The sequence below is a fragment of the Podarcis pityusensis genome (assembly GCF_964106645.2).
Source record: "Podarcis pityusensis genome assembly, chromosome: 1".
In the NCBI taxonomy this organism is placed as follows: domain Eukaryota; kingdom Metazoa; phylum Chordata; class Lepidosauria; order Squamata; family Lacertidae; genus Podarcis; species Podarcis pityusensis.
Window position 1 is genome coordinate 84045927 of NC_138028.1, and position 25153 is coordinate 84071079.

At 45.0% G+C, this 25153-nt stretch overlaps 2 protein-coding genes across 2 annotated transcripts; one reads left to right on the top strand and one right to left on the bottom strand.

The window, feature by feature from the left end:
* Window positions 1–2363: 2363 nt before the first annotated feature.
* LOC308463238 (uncharacterized protein) lies at window positions 2364–20084 on the top strand (the record flags this gene model as incomplete). The annotated part of the gene is made up of 3 exons (XM_080981431.1): window positions 2364–3272; window positions 11526–11903; window positions 19494–20084. The coding sequence occupies 3 exons, from the start codon at window positions 2364–2366 to the stop codon at window positions 20082–20084; spliced, it is 1878 nt and encodes a 625-aa protein (XP_080837557.1).
* A 2869-nt stretch (window positions 20085–22953) lies between these two features.
* LOC308463247 (olfactory receptor-like protein OLF3) lies at window positions 22954–23907 on the bottom strand (the record flags this gene model as incomplete). The annotated part of the gene is made up of 1 exon (XM_080981442.1): window positions 22954–23907. One exon carries the CDS (start codon window positions 23905–23907, stop codon window positions 22954–22956), a length of 954 nt encoding a protein of 317 aa, XP_080837568.1.
* Window positions 23908–25153: the final 1246 nt, after the last annotated feature.

The following is a 25153-nucleotide window of genomic DNA, read 5'->3' on the forward strand; positions in this document are numbered from 1 at the left end:
CATGAAGATGGCTTTGTTACCTTGCAGGTCAGCCTAACCTATGCATCTTTTGGTGGCTCATTGATATACCTCAGTATACAGAGAGGTACATAAGGGAAGCCCCTCTTAATGTTCCACCCCTGTGAGCTACGTGTTTGATAATGACCCATGGGCAGATCTTCTCTGTGGAGGCTCCTGGTTCTGAAATTTGGTGGGTACCCACATTGCTGGCCTTTAGACTCCATCCAGGTGAGATCTTGACTGTTTGTTCTGGCATTGCAGCAAAAATGCTGATGTTTGTGGTATTTCTGTTGTGTGTTCTGGGAGGATTTCTGTAGCATGTGGTTTTAAATTGAGAGTTGTTGTTATGCATTTGTTAAAACAAACATAGAAAGTAAAAAAAAAAAATCACTTTGCTATGTGAGTAAATCACCCTCTTTTAAAATGTGTAAAATAGTGTGATTTTACACAATCATTGTGTGCACTGTTAGTTTTAAGTAAAAGCAATCCTGACCTTTGGCCTTCTCTCTGCTACTCCTTGCCTCTGCATCTGCTGCCTGAGATGGCTGGCTCATTCTGTTTGATGGTAAGATTAGCCCTGCAGCAGGGGCAGAAAGCAGGGAGGGGAAACAATGCACATCAGGCCACCCATCCGCTTTCTTGCTGTGCTGGGAGGGAGAGGCAGTGGGGGGTGTCTGCACAATGCAGACCCAGAAGCAGAAGTGCCACATTGACTCTGCTGTTGTGTTCACACTGCAGCAACCTCCCCATCATACCCCTTCCTCTCTCCCTTCCAGTAAGCACAGGAATGTGGCAGGTGGGAGGACAGGCATGTAGCACTCTCCACCAGGCCCCCCTGTCCTGGAGAAAAAAATTGTGGAAAACTTGTCTCCTCCCTTCCCCCCTTTTTTTCCTTTTTATTTTCTTTCTTTTTTTAAATTTTGCATTCAAGATGCACATTTGTCTGAAACTTGAGTTAAGAGTTCCTGGGAGAAATGCAATGTAGCACTGTGGCAACTTTTTGTCAGTGCAAGCACTTTTTAGCTCACCAGATGCAATGCTTCACATCCCCTCAGAAGCTGCTGTGAGGGTTTTCCTGACACACTGCCCCCCAGCCATGTAGGGCATACCAGTGGGAAGGAGAGGAGGGAAAGACCCACTGTACTAGCAGAAGTCCTTGTGCAGAGTTCCCATAGTGGGAACAGTTACTTTAGATTAGATAGATAGATGATAGATAGATGATAGATATTTAGGTAGATGATAGATGATAGATAGATATAGATAGATAGATAGATAGATAGATAGATAGATAGATAGATGATAAATAGATGATAGATAGATAGATAGATAGATAGATAGATAGATAGATGATAGATAGATGATAGATAGATGATAGATAGATAGATAGATAGATAGATAGATAGATAGATGATAGATAGATGATAGATAGATGATAGATGATAGATGATAGATAGATAGATGATGATAGATAGATAGATAGATAGATAGATAGATAGATAGATAGATATAGATAATAGATGATAGATCGATCGATCGATCGATAGATAGATAGATAGGCATGATGATAGATAGATGGATGATGATAGATAGATAGATAGATAGATGATAGATAGATGATAGATAGATAGATGGATAGATAGATGATAGATAGATAGATGATACATAGATAGATACTGATTTTATATAGTCAAATGTTTTTGCTAACCTATCAATAACCAATCATCAGATACAGATCTCTCACCATTATTCTATTGGACAATGCACATGAATGGAGCACTGGATAGAGTTCTAGAAACAAGGTATGATATCTCACAGAGAGTCTCTCCAAAAGCCAACATGTGGGGCAGATGGGTTTAAATAATCAGAGGAGGAGTTGATAAAAGTAAGGAATGGAAATCACTGTCACATAATAATAATAATAATAATAATAATAATAATAATAATAATTTATTTATACCCCACCCATAAAACAACACTTTGTCTTATACAAAGCTTTATTAGAACCGCCCCCCAGAATTATGGAGGCATACTGTGAGTAGAAACGTTGAAAGTGGATTATGTAGGTTGGGTGGGAATTGCACTGGAGGCTTCCTTTCCCCTGCCGAAATGAAGAGTTGTTTGAGTTATAGTTACGTTTCTATGTTTCTTCCACAGAAGATGCACCATGTGGGTGGAAAAAAACCCTGTCCTCAATAGCTGTACTGATGTGAAGAGGCAAACACGGACCTTCATTGATTAACTAGATTGAATTTCCATCAAGAGGCCAACGAGGAGAAGGAGAGAGAGAGAGAGAAAGAGAGCCCACATCTACTCATCACAGATTTTAATTGCCCATAAACCGTATTAGTCAAGTCATTGTAAAAATGCCTGAGGGAAACGATAGCACCATAACTGAATTCATTCTCCTGGGACTAACAGACAGGCCAGAACTCCAAGGTGTTTTGTTTGTGGTGTTCTTGATCCTGTACTTGATCACAGTCATAGGGAATTTGGGCATGATCACGCTGATTAGGGTTGATGCCCGACTGCACACTCCTATGTACTTCTTCCTCAGCCACCTGGCTTTCCTGGACTTCTCTTACTCCTCAGCCATCACCCCAAAGACACTAATAAACCTTTTGGTTGAGAACAAGGCCATCTCACTGAGTGGCTGTGCCGCTCAGATGTATAGCTTCATTGCATTTGGGACTACCGAGTGCTTCCTTCTGGCAGTGATGGCCTACGATCGGTATGTGGCAATCTGTAAACCCTTGCTCTATACCGTCATCATGTCCCGACAGCTCTGCCTGCAGCTCCTTGTCACTTCTTACCTTTGTGGCTTTGGGATTGCAATGATACACACAAGCTGCGCTTTCCGGCTGTCCTTCTGTCACTCCAACGTCATCAAGCACTTCTTCTGTGACGTGATTCCCCTCCTCAACATCTCCTGCACTGACACCAGAGTGAATGAGATCATTCTGTTTGCCTTCTGCATCTTCAATGGGCTCTTCATCACATTGGAGATATGCATTTCCTATATCTACATTGTCTCCGCCATCTTGAAAATCCGCTCCTCCGAAGGGCGGCGCAAAGCCTTCTCCACCTGCGCTTCTCACTTGGCCGTTGTCATAATGTTCTTCGGGACAGCGGTTTTTATGTACATGCGCCCCAGCTCAGACTCCTCACCAGACGAAGACAGGATTGTGTCAGTGTTTTATACCGTGGTGAATCCCATGCTGAACCCCTTGATCTACAGCCTGAGGAACAAGGAGGTGAAGGATGCCTTGAAAAGGGTGTTAAACAGGAAAAATGTGTTTTTCTCTTTGCAGAAAGATAAAAATGCACTTAAAACAACTGCTTAAAATGACCTGACTCCTTTTGGTACATTCTTTTTCACAGCTGTAGAAAAATGTTCGCAATACAAGTATGGTGGTTCTATAATGTTCTTACTAGAAGAACTTCAGGCCCTTTTTGCTTTATTACCTAGAGCCACTTCCTACAGTTATCAAAGATAACACTGGTCAACAACAAATTTGTTGTCTGCGTTTTTTCAGCTGATTTAGGACGAATCTGATGCGCTGAATCCAAAAATCACATTGGTTTTGCTCAATCAGGTCAAGTTTTTGAGCTATGGCCACATGTCGTTTTTTTACGTTTTTGTTCACATGTACGCTTGTGTGGAGCATTTTAGAAGAAGTTGGTGGGGGTAAAATGCCATGTCGAATAATTGTTTTGATTGGAAATGATTATTTTAATGACAAGAAGTATTCAGGTCCGATAGTTCTGGGTGATTATGTCAAAAAGGGATCAGTTTGAAGTCATAAAACCTCGAAATCTTCCATAAATTGGTGCGGCTGGGATCAACAGAAAGAACCGGAGCAGCCTCAAGTATCCTGATCTTCAATCAGCACGTCGTCCTGTAGCTCATTGTGATGAAATTCCAGTGCCTATCTTCGGAGAACTTCCTGACATTAGAGACAAAGATGCCTCCAGTATTGAAGGACATGAAGAAGAAGAAGTGGTTCTTGAAGATGATGCTCCACATCCATTTTCCCAAAAGGAGTTGAATAATATAGTTCGTGACCTCAGCTTGTCAAAGGACTCTGCCGAACTGTTAGCATGCTGATTGAAGGAAAAAACCTCCTCTCTGACAGTGCTCGCATCAGCTTCTTCCGCAACAAGCATCAAGAGTACCTCCGTTTTTTCTCAGAAGAGAAGGACTTGGTGTACTGTGCAGATATTGCACAGCTTCTGCTCAAGCTTGGAGTGCCACAGTACGAACCCAAAGATTGCAGGCTGTTCATTGACAGCAGCAAGTGATCACTGAAATGTGTTCTGCTACACAACGGCAACCAGTTTGCCTCTATACCCCTGGCTCACTCAAGTACACTGAAGGAGAACTATGAAGCGGTGAAGTATGTGCTAGAGAAAATTTGTTATGATCAACATAAGTGGTTTATTTGTGTTGACCTGAAGATGGTGAACTTTTTGTTGGGACAACAGTCTGGCTTCACCAAGTACCCATGTTTTCTGTGCATGTGGGATCCTGCTCAGCATTACACGAAGAAGGACTGGCCTGTGCGGGAGGAATTGGTGCCTTGCAAAGAAAGGAACGTCATCAACGACCCTCTGGTGGACAGAGACAGAATACTCTTCCCACCGCTGCACATCAAGCTCAGCCTAATCAAGCAGTTCACCAAGGCTCTGGACAAGGATGGTGACTGATTCACTTACTTGTGCCAGGCTTTTCCAGGATTGACCATGGAGAAGTTGAAAGCTGGCATCTTTGACGGTCCTCAGATCCATCAGCTCATCAGAGATCCAGAGTTTGGAAAGTCAATGAACGAAGTGGAACTGGAAGCGTGGAAGGCATTTGTTCTGGTAGTGAAGAACTTTCTTGGCAACAATAAGGCCAGAAACAACGCAGAACTTGTCAACAACATGCTGACTGCTTTCAGAAACCTGGGCTGCAACATGAGCGTCAAGATGCACTACCTATTTTCACATATGGACCGGTTTCCTGAGAACCTGGGTTCAATGAGTGACGAGCAGGGGGAGAGATTCCATCAGGACATGAAAGAGATGGAGACCAGGTATCAGGGTCGCTGGGACGCAGTCATGATGGCTGACTACTGTTGGACTCTGAAGAGAGACCTTCCTGCCGCTGAGCATTCCAGGAGTTCCAAGAAACGGAAGTTCAAGCCCTGAAGTTTGAAAAATGGTGAAGCAACATGCAATTTATGTGTACTTACCTTTATCAATGCCCACCATTCAGTTTACAGTAAACCTGACCTGATGGAGAGAAACGGATGCCATTTCCTGATTCAGCAGTGCAAAAATACCCTAAATCAGTTGCAGAAATCTAGACAACATTCAAAAAGTAAAAAATTGTTGCCCAGTGTAATTCATGCAAAAGTGAAGCAAATGATGCTTCTGTTGTTAAAATGTGCAGCTGCAGAAATGACAGATGATGGTATGCATGTTTTAATGGCAAGCATATTTCTTGGAATCAGCCTCTTGACTTCATTCAGGACTCTTACTACTCCTGGCTTGTTCTCTCCACCTTTTTTTCCCTTTCTGCTTGTATCTTTTTTACCAGACCAAGTAAGAGCTGTTCCAAATATTAGCAATGACGTGATCAACAACCTGGTGCTGTGCCAAAAAAAATTACTGTTGTGTAAATAAATAAATAAATAAATAATCAAAGGGTAAGTTATCAAAGGTTTGGTGTAGGGAACTGTGCTTTCCATCCTTTCCTTACTTTCAGTGAAGAACCACAACATTGCCCAATGGTTGAACTGTAAAGAAGAACAGGCTCTCCAGAAACAAATGACACGGTTATGCTTGTTTGTTTGTTTGTTTGTTTGTTTGTTGTTTGTGTACCTCCCTTCAGCCAAAGGTCACAGGGCAGTTTACAAAATAAAAACACTAAAATACGTATTATAGTGACAGACGAAAAGAATACCCCCACCACACACACACACACACACACACACACACACAGTTTAAAAGGCCATCAACTCCAAACTGGCAGAGAGACAATTTTCAAGCGCCCACATTATTAGGGATCTGGGGAGTTGCTACATGTAAACATCCTCTCTACAACAGCTGCATGGAGCCACAAAGGACCCATTCCAATCTGGTACCCAAGCCTGAATATACCAAGCCACAGCACTGTACCAGTTGACTCTTGATATACAGAAGCTAATAAATGCTTCATTCAAGAACCTGTTGTTTTAGGACCTTGCAGTTAACCATTGTTGTGATGCTATTAATTAGTTTCACTGAATTTATAGCAGCACTCTCCTTGAGCTTCCATGAACCATAGCTTTTAAAAATATATACTATATAAATCTCCTAGGTGACTGTATATTGGAGTAGCCAGGGACACAACAGTGAGTGATTCTGCACCTTGAATTGTAGAGGAACACAATGAAATGTTATCATCATTGCAGCCAGATGATGGTAGCAATGTGTAAAAGGGAAGATCTTGTGTTACTTTTTATGATGAAGGACTGCCACTGTTCATTGATTAGGATCACATCATAACAATACAGCAGGCATGTCCAACTCCCAAGAGACTGTGATCAACTCCCAGTATAATAAAAAAAAATGGCAGTGATCTACCCATGGAGAGGATTGCACAGAGTTTTTTAACTTTCCCCCCATAACTTTTTGTACATGATAAGGATCCCGCGATCTACCAGGATCAGCCGGGGATCTACCGGTAGATCTCAATCTACTGGTTGGACATCCCTGCAAGACAGCATCTGCCTTGGAGCTGGACCTCAGGTTCCAGGCTGAACGATGGGGGTGGAGACTCCAGGTATATAGTGGTACCTTGGGTTAAGAATATAATTCGTTCTGGAGGTCTGTTCTTAACCTGAAACTGTTCTTAACCTGAACACTTTAGCTAATGGGGCCTTCTGCTGCCTCTGTGCCACCACTGCACAATTTCTGTTCTCATCCTGAAGCAAAGTTCTTAACCTGAGGTAATATTTCTGGGTTAGCAGAGTCTGTAACCTGAATCATATGTAACCTGAAGCATATGTAACCCAAGGTACCACTGTACTGGGGTTTTGTTACTGCCCCCCAGGTGAATGTGATGGGAGGAGTGGATCTCTCACAGCTATGTCCACTTGAGTTCTTGACACTTCGCCAGTAGGAACTCAATGGCTGGAGAGCAGAAGCTGCTGTCAGACTGAGAGTCGGTTTTTGAGCCAAGGTCAGCCAATCAGCTTCATGGCTGAACAGGGATTTGAACCACTAAGCTCTCAAACCGTTATAGCATGCTGTCTCTTTTTATCTCAACTGCTTCCATTTGGGGGCAACCATGACTAAGGCTACAAGTTGTGCATTAGTGTACCAGAGCTATGCCTCACTGGAGGAGGAAGACCTTGATTCATACAGATTAAGGCATATTCTATATTTCTTGCAAATCCTCCCACCCATTTTACCTGTGGATGGGAAAGATGTGGAAAAAAATGGGACTGATGCAATCCCATCTAGCTTGATCCTGACTTCAGTACATCAGTAGAGCTCACGCGAGGATGTCTCAAAGGACCATCAAGTCCCAAAGAACCTGAGGCAATGTAGAAATACTCCTGCACTAGCTGATTCCAAGCCCTTTGAAAGCTGCCTTTGCAGTTTCCAACCTGGAAATATTGCAAGGCAATTTGAAACAGAAGCGCTACTTGGAAAACTGGACTCTTAATTGTTAGCCAAGAGAGGCTGTGTACTCATTTACTCTGCATCCAGTGTGTGTTCCCACCACTGGTTTGGGAAGCAGTATGCACAGGACATTAGCCACGACTCATATCTATCCTGTGCCTGCACTTTGATGCATTTTCCCCTAAACCAGCTTTGGTCCAAATTGAGAAAAAGAATGACCTAGCTGAATTTTAAGCTCGTAGTGTGTACATAACCTAAGACTAACCCTGTGCAGACTTCCTTGGGAACAACGCCCTGCCCAAAAACATAGTGAGTGTAAGTATGCATAGAACCAGGCTTTTTCCCCTGCTGGAACTCTCCGGAACTCAGTTCCGGCACCTCTCAGGTGGGCACCATTGCCATTATAAGAAAACAAGGGAGGTGTTCATGATGAGTTCCAGCACCTCCTTTTCTAGAAAAATAGCACTGCTGTGAACTATTTTATTAAAAGACAGCAGAGCCCACACGCTTTGCAGCTTAGTTAGTCGTCTTCAGTTAATTGGTGAAATGTTTTTATTTTTAAAATGATGGAGAACAGAATAGAAAACCGTGGCCTGCTTAAATGAAATAGAAATCAGCATTATTATTCTTCATCCTGGCAATGTTCTCCTGAATAGTACCATTAGGAACTAAAATACCTCAATGTTTTCATTCTTCAGGGAAACGGAAGAGCCAGCCTTTGCGGAGCCATGTGAAGCATGGTAAGTCTGACTCATCTGTGCAGTTTCTTGCAGCATCATGTAGACAAAAGGCCTGAGGCTCACACTGTTGTTGAGGCACTCACAACTAGCAATAACCAACAGATAGATGCCAGTTAAAATGTGAGGAGAAAATTGTGACAAGCTTACTTGAAGGCTGAAGGGAGGGAGGGGGAGGTCTTTACCATCCTCCTGAAAGGACCAAGACATGGATCTGATGAACTTTAGAGGGAAGAGAATTTCATAATAGAGGAACCACCATGAAGATGGCTTTGTTACCTTGCAGGTCAGCCTAACCTATGCATCTTTTGGTGGCTCATTGATATACCTCAGTATACAGAGAGGTACATAAGGGAAGCCCCTCTTAATGTTCCACCCCTGTGAGCTACGTGTTTGATAATGACCCATGGGCAGATCTTCTCTGTGGAGGCTCCTGGTTCTGAAATTTGGTGGGTACCCACATTGCTGGCCTTTAGACTCCATCCAGGTGAGATCTTGACTGTTTGTTCTGGCATTGCAGCAAAAATGCTGATGTTTGTGGTATTTCTGTTGTGTGTTCTGGGAGGATTTCTGTAGCATGTGGTTTTAAATTGAGAGTTGTTGTTATGCATTTGTTAAAACAAACATAGAAAGTAAAAAAAAAAAATCACTTTGCTATGTGAGTAAATCACCCTCTTTTAAAATGTGTAAAATAGTGTGATTTTACACAATCATTGTGTGCACTGTTAGTTTTAAGTAAAAGCAATCCTGACCTTTGGCCTTCTCTCTGCTACTCCTTGCCTCTGCATCTGCTGCCTGAGATGGCTGGCTCATTCTGTTTGATGGTAAGATTAGCCCTGCAGCAGGGGCAGAAAGCAGGGAGGGGAAACAATGCACATCAGGCCACCCATCCGCTTTGTTGCTGTGCTGGGAGGGAGAGGCAGTGGGGGGTGTCTGCACAATGCAGACCCAGAAGCAGAAGTGCCACATTGACTCTGCTGTTGTGTTCACACTGCAGCAACCTCCCCATCATACCCCTTCCTCTCTCCCTTCCAGTAAGCACAGGAATGTGGCAGGTGGGAGGACAGGCATGTAGCACTCTCCACCAGGCCCCCCTGTCCTGGAGAAAAAAATTGTGGAAAACTTGTCTCCTCCCTTCCCCCCTTTTTTTCCTTTTTATTTTCTTTCTTTTTTTAAATTTTGCATTCAAGATGCACATTTGTCTGAAACTTGAGTTAAGAGTTCCTGGGAGAAATGCAATGTAGCACTGTGGCAACTTTTTGTCAGTGCAAGCACTTTTTAGCTCACCAGATGCAATGCTTCACATCCCCTCAGAAGCTGCTGTGAGGGTTTTCCTGACACACTGCCCCCCAGCCATGTAGGGCATACCAGCGGGAAGGAGAGGAGGGAAAGACCCACTGTACTAGCAGAAGTCCTTGTGCAGAGTTCCCATAGTGGGAACAGTTACTTTAGATTAGATAGATAGATGATAGATAGATGATAGATATTTAGATAGATGATAGATAGATAGATGATAGATAGATAGATAGATAGATAGATAGATAGATAGATAGATAGATAGATGATAGATAGATAGATAGATAGAGAGAGAGAGAGAGAGAGAGATAGATAGATAGATAGATAGAGATAGATCGATCGATTGCTATTTGGAGACAAGGAAAAAACTTTCATTCAACAGTAAGAAAACTGTGCATTGTATCATGGTAAATATTGTTGATTTGTCTTGCAAATTTATTGGCTGACATTTAAAAAACAAGGTCCTGTATTGGCCAACCACCAACCCAGAACTCTGAATATAATAAAATACTATTAAACTTTGGTCCTCAAAGAGAGGCTAGCTTTATTGGCTTCTTATCTGACAACTATTTCCAGCAACAGTAACAAAGATGGCAGCAGTGTATGTCTAGGATGTAAAAAGAAACACAGAGAGAAGTGGAAGTGCTGTTTCACAGAATGGTAAATAATATTTCATATATTTTGAAATGACGATATTAAGAGGAAATATCTGAGGATTGAAGCAAATAAAAAACTAGATCAGGGTTGTGAAAAGCACACCTAAGAATCTAGGTGCACAAGCAGGCAAGATTTACAAATAAATGATGATTAACAAAGGTGCAGTATTTTGTAAGCTGTTTTGTGGGCCAGTGTCGTCTGTGGACCTAATTGCATACCTGAGCTAGACAACAAAAAAGTAATCTGCTCTAGTCAGGCTTCATTTTTCAGGTGGAGCAAAGAGCCTGAACCAGTTAAGGTCTTATAAATGCTGCTATATATTTTTTTAAATCATGCACTATCTTATTCCATGGACTAAATTAGCAAGCTTCTAAAAAGCCACTACTTAGTCTGACTTTTTCACTCACCAACAGCCCAAAACAAAGCCTTGAACTGTAAACATTTCTTATAATTACATTAAAAGTAAGGTGTGGGTAATTAATTCAATATTTGCTTTTTTTAATTGTATTTATTTATAGCTGTCACATTCAAAGATGATAGGATTACTTTGGTGAAGAACCTTTTGTGATGTTTGTGTCTTGTTATTGGACATGTCTTTGTGAACCACTTTGAGGGTTTTTAAAATAAATACTGCCTACTCAGAAGTAAGTAGGGTTTACATCCAAATCATTATAATTCTGTGCACACTTACTTGGGACTCTGAACTCTGAATAGACATGTTACAGTTCTAAACTGAGAGGATGAGTGTTATACAATAGGAATCTTTGATACTGCTTTAGTACTGCTTTATGTGGGTGCAATTTTATTTATATATTTTCAGTGAAAGAGTCTGGAACTGTTAGTGCTAGAGAAATGGATATGTCAACTGAGATTTTAAAGAGGTCACAGCAATCAAGGACAGTTTAATTCTTAGCACTTTCTTTCTCAAAAGAATGTTGGAGGGAACACATATTGACAAACAAAAACACATACATATTTGTTATACGTTATTTTAATCCAGTTTTCAACTTGCATTTACATATTAATAATTGATAGTTAGAATTATTAACATTGCTCAACATTATCATTGATTAGGTTACATGTTGTTATTTTTCTCAAATGTTTTATTCATAGATGGAGACATTGATATCAAAATCCACTGGTATGAAGACACATTCCACTGCAGAAATACCAAAAGGTCCTTAGTGTGGAGACTGCACATCATCAAATAACAAAATGGCAAGAGAAAATCATACTGTAGTGGCAGAATTTTTCCTCTCAGGCCTCACAGATAATCCTGAGGTAGCCATTATTTGTTTTCCCTTGTTTCTAGCAATATACATGATCACTTGTGTGGGGAATCTCGGAATGATTGTCTTGATTAGGATTGATTCCCGACTCCACACCCCTATGTACTATTTTCTCAGTAACCTAGCTTTTGTGGATTTCTGCTATTCCTCAACTATAACTCCCAAGACCCTGGTGAATTTTTTAGCTGTCAGGAAAGCCATTTCATTTGGTGGCTGCGTTGCACAATTGTTCAGCTTTGTGCTGACTGCAAGCGTTGAGTGCCTTCTACTGGCTGTAATGCCCCTTCCGATCGTCAGGAGGAGGGGGGGTTGTGGGATCACGACCCCGCCCACTCTCGCTCTCCCGAGGCTGGCGCCAGCCTCGCGGGAGGCAGGGATTCCCCCAATTAGCATCCCCTGTGGCGCCAGCCAATTGGCTGGCGGCAGGGGCGGGCCTTAGAAAGGCCACTTAAGGTCGGGGAAGCCCTGGCTTGCCCCTTTTCACCCTGGAGACGACGCGGTTTGGTTTAGGTGATCCTTCCGCTCGCTGGAATCCTCGGAGCCTTGTGGAACCTGGAGCCTTCTTCCAAGCCTTAGTGGAGCACCAGCAAGCTTAGCCTTTCGGAACGTTCTTTTGCCGCTTGCCTTTTTTACTCGAGCTGAAATCACCACAGGAGAAGTTTTCCTCCTGCGCTTAGCAAGGCTATTGGGCAGAAATCGCTCAGGTTCCTCGGGGGGCTTATTCTCTTAGGTTGCTTCAGCAGCGTGACTCACCACCGGCTCCTTCATCGCTGGAAAAAACCCCATGCAGCAGGGGAGCTAGCAGCGACGCCCCCGACTGCCAGCTGATCGAGCCCTGCAGCCTCCCTGCAGCCTCCCTTTCAGTGCTACAACCCTCCCCACGTGGCTTTACTGTGTTTCCTTGAAGCGGAGTCTTCGTATCTTCCAGCAGGTCGTATCTTACTTTATGGCTTGTTAATTTAGCTGGTTCTCCTGTAGTCCCCCTGGTGGTGCAGCAATAAAACTGCTGGCACATTTGCAAAGCTAAGCAGGGTCTGAGGTGGTTTCAAATTGGATGGGAGACATGGTGTTAAAAAGTTCAGTATTACATTATTAGAAAAAGGCGGAATATATTTTGTTTAAAAAAAAAAAAAAGATTGTCTGCTGCTGCGGGGGCTTTGCTGAGTGTTTTGCAATTTATTATAAACGGGTTACTTGTGTGTTTCCTGCTGCCGCGGGGGCTTCGTTGGGTATTTTGCAATTTAATTTAAACGGGTTACTTTTGTACTATCTGCTGCTGCGAGGGTTTTGCTGGGCATTTTTCCTCTGTGTTTACCCTCACCTAGCTTTTTAATACAGGCAGTACACGTGGGAGCCTGTGTTGCCACGTTGCTAGGCGACCGGCGCCATTTTAAAGCCACGTGGCTTGCTGAGCGGCGGCCATTTTAGGTGTGGCGAGAAGTCCGGGCGGCCATTTTAGGTGTGGCGAGAGGCTCCGGCGGCCATTTTAGGTGTGGCGAAAAGTCCCGGCGGCCATTTTAGGTGTGGCGAGAGGCTCCGGCGGCCATTTTAGTTGTGGCGAGAGGCTCCGGCGGCCATTTTAGGTGTGGCGAGAAGTCCCGGCGGCCATTTTAGGTGTGGCGAGAGGCTCCGGCGGCCATTTTAGTTGTGGCGAGAGGGCCCCGGCGGCCATTTTAGGTGTGGCGAGCAGGTTTTTCTGGTTTATTTCACTGCAGTTTATAATTTACTGTGTTATCCTTTGGTTTACTGGGCTATAACTTAGCATAATAAGCAATCACATATACATATAGATATAAATAAATATATAAATAAACAAACGAATATAAGCAAATAAATAAACAAATAATACATAAATAAATAAATAGATAGATAAATAAATAAATAAATAAAGTTTAAAATAAATAAATAAATAAATAAATAAAAATAAATAAAAAATAATAATAATAATATATATATATATATATATATATATATATATATATATATTAGACACTTGTCTTGCGCCCACCCCCCTGAGGCTCTGCTTTCAGCTTGGTCATGGAGAGCAACAGCAACCCCCAACAATCTCAGCGTGGCAATGCCCTAATGCCAACAGGCCCATGTAACCCGCAGGTCGTGGCCCAGCTCTTTTCCGCGCTGCAATCATTCTACGCGCAGTGCAGAGCACCTATCACTCCCTCACCGAACATCGTTGAGGTGTCACAAGATTGCATACCAGACACCCCCCCCCCAGCCAGCAGGGTCAGGATGGTCCCTCCACTAGTGCAGCTAACGTGGTTGAGCAGGCCCCCAGCAGGCCACGGACGCGCTTACAAGCTGCTAAAACTCAAAAATCTAAGTCAGGTCCATTGAAAGGCAAGGCACCAGCTAAAAAACCTAGGTCGAGCGCACAAAAGGCCAGGCCGGCGGTGGCCTCTACATCAGCCCCGCGCCAGGAGGTGATTGATGTTCCCAGTGTTTTCCAGGATAACCCTAGACAACCAAGCGCCTCGGAGGAGTCATCTTCTGAGGAGGAGCTGCCCCCTCAGCAGGTGGCCGCTGCCAGCGACCCGGCCCCCCGTGACGACGCACCACGGGGCGGAAAGCGGAAGGCGAAGAAGAAGCACCGGTCGAAGAAAAGCAAGAAGAGGGACACTTCGGACTCTGAGGAGGAAACAGGTACCTCTTCATCAGATGGGGATAGTGACACTCCAATGGAGACATATTGGGGGGAGGGGGAGGACGTTGGAGCCCCCCAGTGGGTGCATGAACGGAGGGCCAACTCACACAGGAAGGCATTTAATGGCACGCTTGATTGGAAGGATGGGGCTCTGGTCCCAGACGTTAAAGTCTCAACCAACGCTGCCACTGACTTTATTCTGGGGAACCACCTCTCTAAGAGGAAGAGGAACAAGATATTGAATGGCAATTACGTAGATATGTTTTCCTTGCTGCCCCCAGCTCAGGTCAAGGGAAAAGGGGAAAAAATTAAGTACTATGGGAAAAGGAGGTACAGGGTACCCCGGGTAGAGCGAACGTTTGAGAATTGGCTTAATGGCTATCAGGTGTTTATGGCTGTGGTGTCAAGTTGCTATCCTAAGAGGGGCGCGCACCTCGTGTCCTACCTGGCACACGTCAGGAGGGCACGGGAGCAGGCAGGAGATGAAGCTGCTTTGGCGTATGATGAAGACTTTCAGAGGAATGCCTCGCTGCTGTCTTCAACGCGCTGGGACCAAAAGGACAACAATTGCTGGTTCGAACATGTGGGGACCAATATCGAGAAGAAAACCGCTCATCAGCCAAAAGCTGGTAAGGTGGAGACCCAACGCCGTAGGCAGTGCTGGGACTTCAACAAGGGTATCTGTCAGCGCGTTACCTGTAAGTACCTGCACGAATGCGATAGGTGCTTAGGCAGCCACCCTGCAGTCAACTGCTTCAAAGGGAGGCAGCAGCCCTTTCGGGGGGGCAGGGGTCACCTCTCCCGGGGAAACAGGGGTGGCTCCGCCGGACCTGCAGCCCCCGCCCAAGGGCCAGCTGGGGCTCGTTACTAACATCTCCCTAGGCCTCGCGTGCTCTCCGATAAAATTGGAGCCATTGAGAGCACTCTTGAAGTTCTATCCAAATAGACGTGCAGCTCACCTACTGGAGGAAGGGTTTTCTGAAGGTTTTAGAATTCCGGTTGCTTTTACACCCAATTCCAGTTGCCCCCCTAACCAGAAATCAGTCTTAGAAAGGCCCGACATCGCGCTTAAAAAGATACAGAAGGAGATTACAGCCGGCAGGGTAGCCGGTCCATTCGCAACTCCGCCTATCGAGGGGCTTCATATCTCCCCGCTTGGTATTGTCCCAAAGAAGGCCCCCGGTGAATTTAGAATGATACACAACCTGTCCTATCCCAAAGGAACATCGGTTAACGACGCCATTCCCCAAGAGATGTGCACGGTGAAGTATTCTTCATTCGATCAAGCTGTGCGGTTGGTGTGGAGCTTTGGCAGGGGCGCCTTTTTGGCAAAATGTGACATCGAGTCAGCATTTCGCCTACTCCCGGTTCACCAGGAAGACTACCGCTGGTTGGGTTTCAAATTTCAGGGAGCTTACTTCATTGACAAAGCTATGCCCATGGGTTGTTCTATTGCCTGTGCTGCGTTCGAGACCTTCAGCACATTCCTGGAATGGGCCCTAAAGTTTAGAACCGGTGCTCTAGGGGTGGGTCATTATCTCGATGATTTTATTTTGGTGGCAAGGGACGCTGGGGAGTGTAGGTCCCTCCTCCTAGCCTTCGAGTCCTTAGCCAGGGAACTGGGGGTCCCCCTGGCAGGTGAGAAGACCGAGGGTCCGGTCACTACCATGACCTACCTGGGCATTGAACTTGACACCGTAGCCCAAACCTCGCGCTTACCGGCTGAAAAATTGGTTGCCTTAAGAGAGCTTATCGGCCAAATGCTGCCCCTAAAGAAGGTCACCTTGAGACAAATTCAATCCCTCTTGGGGCACCTCAACTTTGCCTGCCGTGTAATTTCCCCCGGTCGCCCTTTCTGCGGCCGCCTGGCAAAGCTGTCCACGGGCTTACGGTCACCCCATCATAGGGTACGCATTCCCAAGGCAGTGAAGGCGGACCTCCTGGTTTGGTTGCAATTTCTGGACGGTTTCAATGGCATATCACTTTGGCAGGATAGTTTGGCGCTGCAGTCTGATTTCCAGGTACATTCGGATGCGGCCGGGTCCTTAGGTTTTGGGGTCTACTTCAGGGGCCAGTGGTGTGCCCAGCACTGGCCTCCCTCCTGGCAAGGTAAACCGATACTACGTGACTTGACATTCTTAGAATTCTTTCCCATCGTGGTTGCAATTCACTTATGGGAAGACCAGTTCAAGAACCATAGGGTCTGTTTTTGGACGGACAATCTAGCGGTCGTGTCAGTTTTGAATAAACAATCGTCACGCTCACCCAGAGTAGCGTCCCTTTTACGGTACTTCGTCCTCTCCTGCCTGCGGTTGAACCTTCACGCTTCAGCCAAGTTCGTCCCTGGTATTGATAATAACATCGCGGATGCTCTATCTCGTTTCCAGATGGAACGCTTTCGCTCATTGGCGCCGGATGCGCAGCAGCAGCCGCAACCATTCCCGGAGCACCTCTGGAATATTGGCAACGAGAAGCAATAAAGGGAGTATTGTCTGCGCTAGCGCCTTCTACCCTGAGATCGTATAATAAGGCGTGGCTAGACTTCACATCCTTCCGCATCAAAAAGGGGCGGTCCAAGCCAGGCAGGCCACCGTCCAAGTCTGAAGTCATAGAGTACATGGTCCACCTTAGAGATCTTGGCCGGGCCCCCAAAACCCTCAATATTCATTCAGCAGCTATATCCTTCTTTTCTAAAACTTTATTTTCTGTGGATCCCTGTTCGCATTTCGTTGTGCGTAAGATGCTTGAGGGCTGGCGCAGGTCCAGGCCTCACGGCCGGGACAGGAGAAGGCCAATAACTTTAGATATACTCACCCAAATCCGTAGGAAGCTGAGGGCCCTGTGTTGGTCAAGATATGAAGCCAGGTTATTTTCAGCAGCGTTTTCTTTCGCATTTTTTGGCGCCCTACGCATAGGCGAAGTGGTTTGTGAGGACCGCGCAGCGTCCAGGGGGCTACTACTTGAGGACGTAACTGTAGACAGGGCGCATGTAATGTTAAGAATCCGTAGTTCGAAGACTGATCAGCTTGGCAAGGGAGCCTTGGTTCGCCTCCAGGCGACTCAAAAGGCGGGCCCTTGCCCTGTAAAGGATGCTAGAAAATACCTGTGTGTAAGACCAGAACCTAGTGGCCCCTTTTTCTTGCATTCCGACGGTTCCTCCCTCTCAAAGCAGCAGTTCACGAGGGTCATGCGCAAAGCAATTGCCGCCATCGGGCTTCCCCAAGAGGAGTACGCCGCGCACTCCTTTCGCATTGGGGCGGCGACCACCGCCGCCCATATGGGCTTACCGGCTGAAAGAATTATGGACATGGGGCGCTGGAAATCCAACGCATTCCAGGGTTATATTCGGTAGACCTTCTAAATTCCCCTCAGCTTTCCCCCCGGGCACTCCTCCTGATCCGGTTCTCCGATTCTCTCTTTTCAGGTACTGGTGTGGTTCGACTGTGGATCCTCGGCCACAGCATCGTATATTGGGCAAAGCGGCGCGCCGAACAAAGGGGCTGGGTTGAAGAGCTACGGCTACCCAGCTGGGTCAAACTATCGTGGATCTCTAGGAGGGGTATGCGTTGGGAAGAGTTTTTCCCAGTTGTATCCAAAAAAAATCGCTGCCAAGGGCCCACCCAGTGCCTTGGTCATCCAGCTGGGCGAGAACGATTTGGCGTATAGGAAAGGGGTGAACTTGATGTGGAACATTATCAACGACTTGGAATTGTTGAGGGCATCCCATGAAAACATTACAATAATTTGGTCATCTTTGCTGGAAAGGCGATGTTGGCGGGATGCAGAGAAACCCGTGGCTGTGAATAAAGCTAGAAGGATTGTGGAGCGCATGGTGGCACGTAGAGTGGCCGCATGGGGTGGTCGGGTCATTCAGCACCCATGCATACGGTTTGACAAGGAAATGCTTTATCGCTGGGATGGCGTGCATCTATCTGATGCGGGAAATGATATTTGGTTGGCTGATATTTTTCAAGGTGTTAGGGATTGGTTACAGGTCTGAGGGTATTGGCGGCGAGCCGGCTTGCGGCTCGGTGGCGGTAGGCATTGGCCGGGGTATTGTCATGCAGATGAGGTTGGGGGGGAGGAACGCCATCACCTCCCCCAATGCTTGAAGGGTAGTTCGTTAAAGGACTCCGAGGGGCGACGCCTCGTCCGAAACCTACGGAGGCTAGGGCCTAAAGCGCGCCCCCGAGCGGTAACCCCTCGGGGAGCGCCTAGGGATACGCATCTCGGGTGGCTCCCCCTGTTGGTGTTTAACCCTTCCCGGTCAGACCGGATAGTCGGTTAGGGGCCAATGCCTAAAGCCAATACCCTTCATTTCCTGTAATCAATAAAGTTGTGGCCATTTTCGCCCATTAACCTAAAACGCTGTGTCCGTTGTCTTTATTTATTCCACCTGTGGGGGGGGAGGGAATAGCCACACAATGCCCCTTCCGATCGTCAGGAGGAGGGGGGGTTGTGGGATCACGACCCCGCCCACTCTCGCTCTCCCGAGGCTGGCGCCAGCCTCGCAGGAGGCAGGGATTCCCCCAATTAGCATCCCCTGTGGCGCCAGCCAATTGGCTGGCGGCAGGGGCAGGCCTTAGAAAGGCCACTTAAGGTCGGGGAAGCCCTGGCTTGCCCCTTTTCACCCTGGAGACGACGCGGTTTCCCACCCACCCGCCCTTTAGGTTTTGCCACTGACATTGCTATGGGCTTCGGCTGGTCGCCGCAAGGGGCCTGGTAGGAGTTTTTCCATTTGGCTAATTGGCTGGTTTTGTGAGCCACTTGGTTTTTTCGCCTACCTCGTAGCAAATCGTCACAACTCCCTCGGTTTTGGCGGTAGGCATTGGCCGGGGTATTGTCATGCAGATGAGGTTGGGGGGGAGGAACGCCATCACCTCCCCCAATGCTTGAAGGGTAGTTCGTTAAAGGACTCCGAGGGGCGACGCCTCGTCCGAAACCTACGGAGGCTAGGGCCTAAAGCGCGCCCCCGAGCGGTAACCCCTCGGGGAGCGCCTAGGGATACGCATCTCGGGTGGCTCCCCCTGTTGATGTTTAACCCTTCCCGGTCAGACCGGATAGTCGGTTAGGGGCCAATGCCTAAAGCCAGTACCCTTCATTTCCTGTAATCAATAAAGTTGTGGCCATTTTCGCCCATTAACCTAAAACGCTGTGTCCGTTGTCTTTATTTATTCCACCTGTGGGGGGGGAGGGAATAGCCACACAATGGCCTATGACCGATATGTGGCCATTTGTAACCCACTCCTCTATACAGCCATAATGACAAAGAAACTCTGTGCTCAGCTGGTAGGCATTACCTATCTTATCGCCTTTATCCATGCTCTTGCACAAACTATCTCCACGTTCAGGCTCTCCTTCTGTGCCTCCAATGTCATCAATCATTATTTCTGTGACATTCCCCCTCTCATAAAGCTCTCCTGCAGTGATACCTACAGTAATGAGATTGTGCTTTACACCTTTGGCACTTTCCATGGCATCTTCACCTCAGCAGAGATTGTGATCTCCTATGTGTACATCATCTCCACGATCTTGCATATTCGCTCTTCAGAAGGCAGACGCAAAGCCTTCTCTACCTGTGCCTCTCATCTCACAGCTGTCTTGATATTTTATGGAACCACAGTGTTTATGTATGTCCGACCAATTTCAAGCTACTCTCTGGGCCGAGACAAAGTGATCTCTGTGTTCTACACAGTGGTGATCCCCATGCTGAATCCCCTGATCTACAGCCTGAGGAATAAGGAGGTGAAGGATGCGCTGATGAGATTCTCAGGAAGGCTGAAGTTTTCTCAATAAGCAGATGTTGTACATGAACAGAAACCCTGGTTAGAATAGATTGTTCCATGCATCACTGGTACTCCTAACTGTGCAAAATTGAAATAAAACAAAAAATGTGTTTGTTTTTAACATTGGTATACTGTCCAATAACTAACATTCTCTGGGTGGCAAATATTACAGTTTATACGCCTTGAAAAAACTGTAAGATGAGAATCAAGGGGGAAAGCAATGAATCCATATTTATAAATTAAAAAATAGAAGAGATAAAATAACCAGCTGAAAACTATATAAAACAGCAATTAAAAGCACTAAAAGATTGTAAGAATTCAAAATACCTGGGAAAATAAAAAGGTATCAGCTGGTGCTGAAAGAGCAGGTGAGCCTCTTTGGAGAGTACATCCTGTAATCGGGGTACATTGCCAAAAAGACCCTCTATTCAGTAACCACGTACTACAGCTCATTTAGTGGGGGACTACCAGAAAAGGGTCTCTGAAGATGACTTTAGGTCCAGATAGGCATATATGGATGGTGGTAATAATCAAGTAAGCTGGCCCCAAACCATTTAGGGCTTTAAAGGTTAAAATCAGTAGACCTATTGAAATGAATGGGCATGACTAAGTTAGGTTAATTGCAGTGGGGCAGCTCTGAGTAAAAAATAGTTGAATATCAAATGCAGATTTTATCAAATGCTGCATTGTGTAAGAAGGCACTGCCAATGGTGACCCACTTTGTTGTGGGCCCTTGTGCAAAAGACAGTTTGGGCACCCAGTTTAGTTGGATTATACAGAGCAAAGGAAGCAGCAGCATAGGCAAATAGTTCATTTATGAAGCAGAAAACCCATTAAAAAAAATAAAAAATAAAAAAGTCACAAAACAGCTGTCAAGAAGACCAGGTCACCAAAACCTGGGATTCAGCCCCTTGCCAGTTTAGCAGATGCCAATTGGACAGAGATGAAAAAAGGCAACCACTCCTGTAATTCAACTAGCCTAAGCCAGGAGACTCCCAGACTTTACCAAACAACCTCAAGACTCCAAAAAAGCAAGAGCTAAGAACCATACTCTCTGCCTTGAGAGCCTTGAGCCCACAAGGTTACTCAGTAGCAGTTTAACCAACAGGTCACTTAACTGGATCCACCACCATGGCTTTTCCCAAGAAACCACACCAGGATTGTAGAAGTAGATTTATTGACATAATTAAAAGTGACAGCAAAAAAGACAGAACCTGTGTGCCAGTGAGAAATAGATTGTTAAAAAAATACTGTTTAGAGCCGCGGTTCCCAACGTGGGGCACACACTCCACAGGGGGGCAATTTGATTTGGGGGGGGGGGCAATATAGAAGCTTGTTTAGACCAAGTTAATGGCTTTTTAGACTTCCGCCACATGAACAGGAGTTCACTTTTTGAATAATAAGAATTATATATCACAGGGGAGGGCATCAGAATTTTACAGATGCTTAGGTGGGGCATGGCCAAAAAAAGGTTGGGAACCACTGGTTTAAAGCATAAAGTACAACTGGGAATTATAATACAGAAATAAAACAATAAAGCTAACTTAACCTAGCTCTAATACATACCAAAAGAGCCCTCTCTCAAGAACAAAACACAAAGGTGTCAGTAAAGGTATGAGGCACAAGACAAAGAAATATGGGTAACTTTATACTACATGGCCTAGCAATGCAAGAAGAGTTTGTCCATACTTCCTCCTGTCACATCCTAGAAAGCATGGGACTAAGCGATTTGCTGCTTGCCCATTGGTCCAAGCAGCTTTCCTTTTGCCCCACTGCTTTCCCTTGGAAGACCCACTCTTTAGTGATAAATCAGAACAAATGACAATCTGTTCAAAACCCAATTTCCATTTGTTCCAATTTAGCGCTAAAGATTGGGTTTCCCTGAAGGAAAGCAGCAGGGCAAACGGAGCCATGGATGAGCTTGCAGGCTCTTGAAGTAAGTTCTTGAAGTTTCCAGAACTTACAGAGTGAACGTGTTGTCACAGCGCTCATCCCCACTTCCACTTGCTCCACCACTTTCCCATAGGGACACCCACAGTTTGTCATTGAAATGGAACAAACGGCAATCAAGTTTTCCCCGGATAGTCATTTGTTCCAAATTAGTGCTAAAGAGTGGATTTAACTCTTAATACATAGCATGAGGTAGCATATCTTCATTTCCTTAAATAATGCCACTGTTCTTACTGGGAAGACAACATGTGAGGAAGTGGAGATTATCTCTTCAAGGGATTTTTTTTTTAAGTTTCTGACTGCACAGGGTGGAAGGGTAGGGTAATCTCCATTTCGACTGAGGTGGGGGAATGAAAAGATAACCCTTCCCTCCCCGCACACTGACTTACCTGCCAGAACCTGCTTGTAACTCACACGTCCCTAACATGGTGGAGTTAACATATTTACAAAGAAAATATACCCAAAGAATCTGCACAGCCAAGACTATCAACCTTATTAAATGTGCATGTGAGCTTCTGTAGACCAAAGGGTATTACCTGCATTGTATAGCTAAAGGGGACACACAGAGAGTTCCCTCCGATCCTCTGTTACTCCAAGTAAGCAGGAAAGGAATTGAATGAGTAATTCAAGAAAATGCTCAGAGTTACTGTGTGTTGTGCTCGCAGTCGTTAGTAATCATTAATATAACTGACAAAGACCCTTTTCTCCCTTCTTGAGCCTTCATACAAAGTAGTGGGGATTGGGTGCCAGTGAGGTTGGAAAATATATCATTTCACCTAACTTCAACCCTGCCAGTTTTGACTGATTTAAGGTGCAATCCAATGTATGTTGATTCAGAATTAAGTCCCACTGACTTACAACACCCAGGTAAGGATATAGAGGGATCAATTTAGATGCTGAGAATGAACTTGATGGAGAACAAAAGACTATCATGAGGAAATTAGGGTTCTCCTTTTGCCCTTTAGCCCAACAACCTTCACCAGGGCCCCCTTTACCTCTTGGTTCCTCAAACTGTAGATCATGGGGTTCAGCATGGGAGTAACAATGCAATAGAACAATGAGGCAGTCTTCCCCTGCTTAGGTGAATAGTGGGACCTAGGTCGCAAGTAGGCAAAGATGGCTGTCCCATAGCACAGGGTCACCACCACTAGGTGGGCTGTACAAGTGGAAAAAGCTTTGCGCCTTCCCTCTGCTGTACGGATCTGGAAGATGGTTGTGACGATGTACACGTAAGACACCAGCACAAGGAAGAAGGGTGTGAGCAGAATGAGGACACCAGCTCCTAGCATCACAGCATCTCCCACAAAGGTGCTAGAGCAGGCCAGCTGCTGGACGGCTAAGACTTCACAGCCAAAATGGTTGATGGTCTTCCTTCCGCAGAATGGCAAGTGCAGAGTGAACACCGTCTGCAACAGGGCGTTCACGAAGCTGCAGAGCCAACACCCGACTGCCATCTGCATGCAGAGCCGTTGGTTCATAAGAACATTATAATACAAGGGATGGCAGATTGCCATATACCGGTCGTATGCCATGACAGCTAGCAGGATGAATTCGATTCCTCCCAGAGACAGGGAGATGTACATCTGTGCCATGCAGCCCACAAAGGAGATGGTTTTGCGCTCTGCCAGGAAGTTGGACAACATCTGAGGAATGATTGTGGTGGTGTAGCACATGTCCAAGAAGGAGAGGTGGCTCAGAAAATAATACATAGGTGTGTGCAAGTGTGGGTCCCCTCTTATCGCCAGCATGATGAGAATATTCCCTGCCAAGGTCACAAGATACATCCCCAGAAAAAGAGCAAAGAGGACTTTCTGAGTTACCGGATTACTGGTCAAGCCCAAAAGGACAAACTCCATGTTCCATGATAGATTACCACTTCTCATATTGTATCCAGATTCACCTATGATTGATGTCATAGCAACAACAAAAAGAGATGACAGTGATTTAGTTTTCCTAATAATTAATATAACAATTGCATGCCTGGAGAAGGACAGAAGTCTATCTTTTTTAGCTTTCTGTGACCAACAATGGCCAGCTTCCCAAGCAAAGCATTATAGGAATTGCTTTCCCCTACAAATGATCCCCCAGTATCTCATAATGACACATGCCTTGATTCTGAATCGGGACCCAGCATGGTGCATACAGAAGCAGAGCTTTGCATGAGAAAAAGTAGGGAGGGAAATAACAACACTTTACCTAATTACTTTCTCCAAATAAGATTTTTATATAGATATAGATATCCTGAATTTGATATACATAAGATACCTATGGAATAGCAATTTCTTAATTTTCTTCCCTTTTAATTCAATGCCAAATCGTAAAGGATCACATTGTCTCTGAAATCAATAGAATTCTTGGGACTTAAGCAAGGATTGATGAAATGCTCACCTCGTTTTCATTCATTCATTCAAAAAAAAAAAAACCTCTCAGAAAAGAAAAAACTACAACATCCCAAGGCAACTTGTGGCATTCTTGGAATTAAAACTGTAATATAATAAAACACAACGTAAGAAATAAAATAAGCAATTAAAAAATCAATTAAAAGCCACACAGCATCTAGCACAGTGCATTACTGTTGCTACAACAAGCAGAAAAAACAGTGGTATCTGGGGATGAAGAGTTTGGGAACCACTGATTTAACCCATGTTATACTATCAAAATACATTTTTTAAAAAAAATCCATAGCCAGATTCGTCTATTATATTTACCTTCCTTTTGCATTCTAATGTTACCCAAAATGTTTCAATAATCATTTAAATAAAGCAATAAATTTATTGATGCCCAGCCCTGTCAGCTTTGTCTGATTCACAAGTCAAAATGAGCAGCAATGGCCAGAATGTAGATTTGGGTCTACTTGTAGAACTCTGAGTTATTTCCAGTAGATCAGCAAGGGTTTCTGTCATCATGACTCCCAATGGTTTAACAACAGCAAACAGCCAAAGAATACTTTGCAGCTAAATTAGGCTGCTGAAATGAAGAAAGCTAATGGGACTAGACTTCTGTCATTAGCGCCAGCATTGTATGCCATCTTTCCAGAGTCAAACAGTGTTCAAGGCAGCTTACAACATGTAAATATTTACATAATTACAAGAATATATCAAATGTAAGTGGTCATAAGCAATACATGAA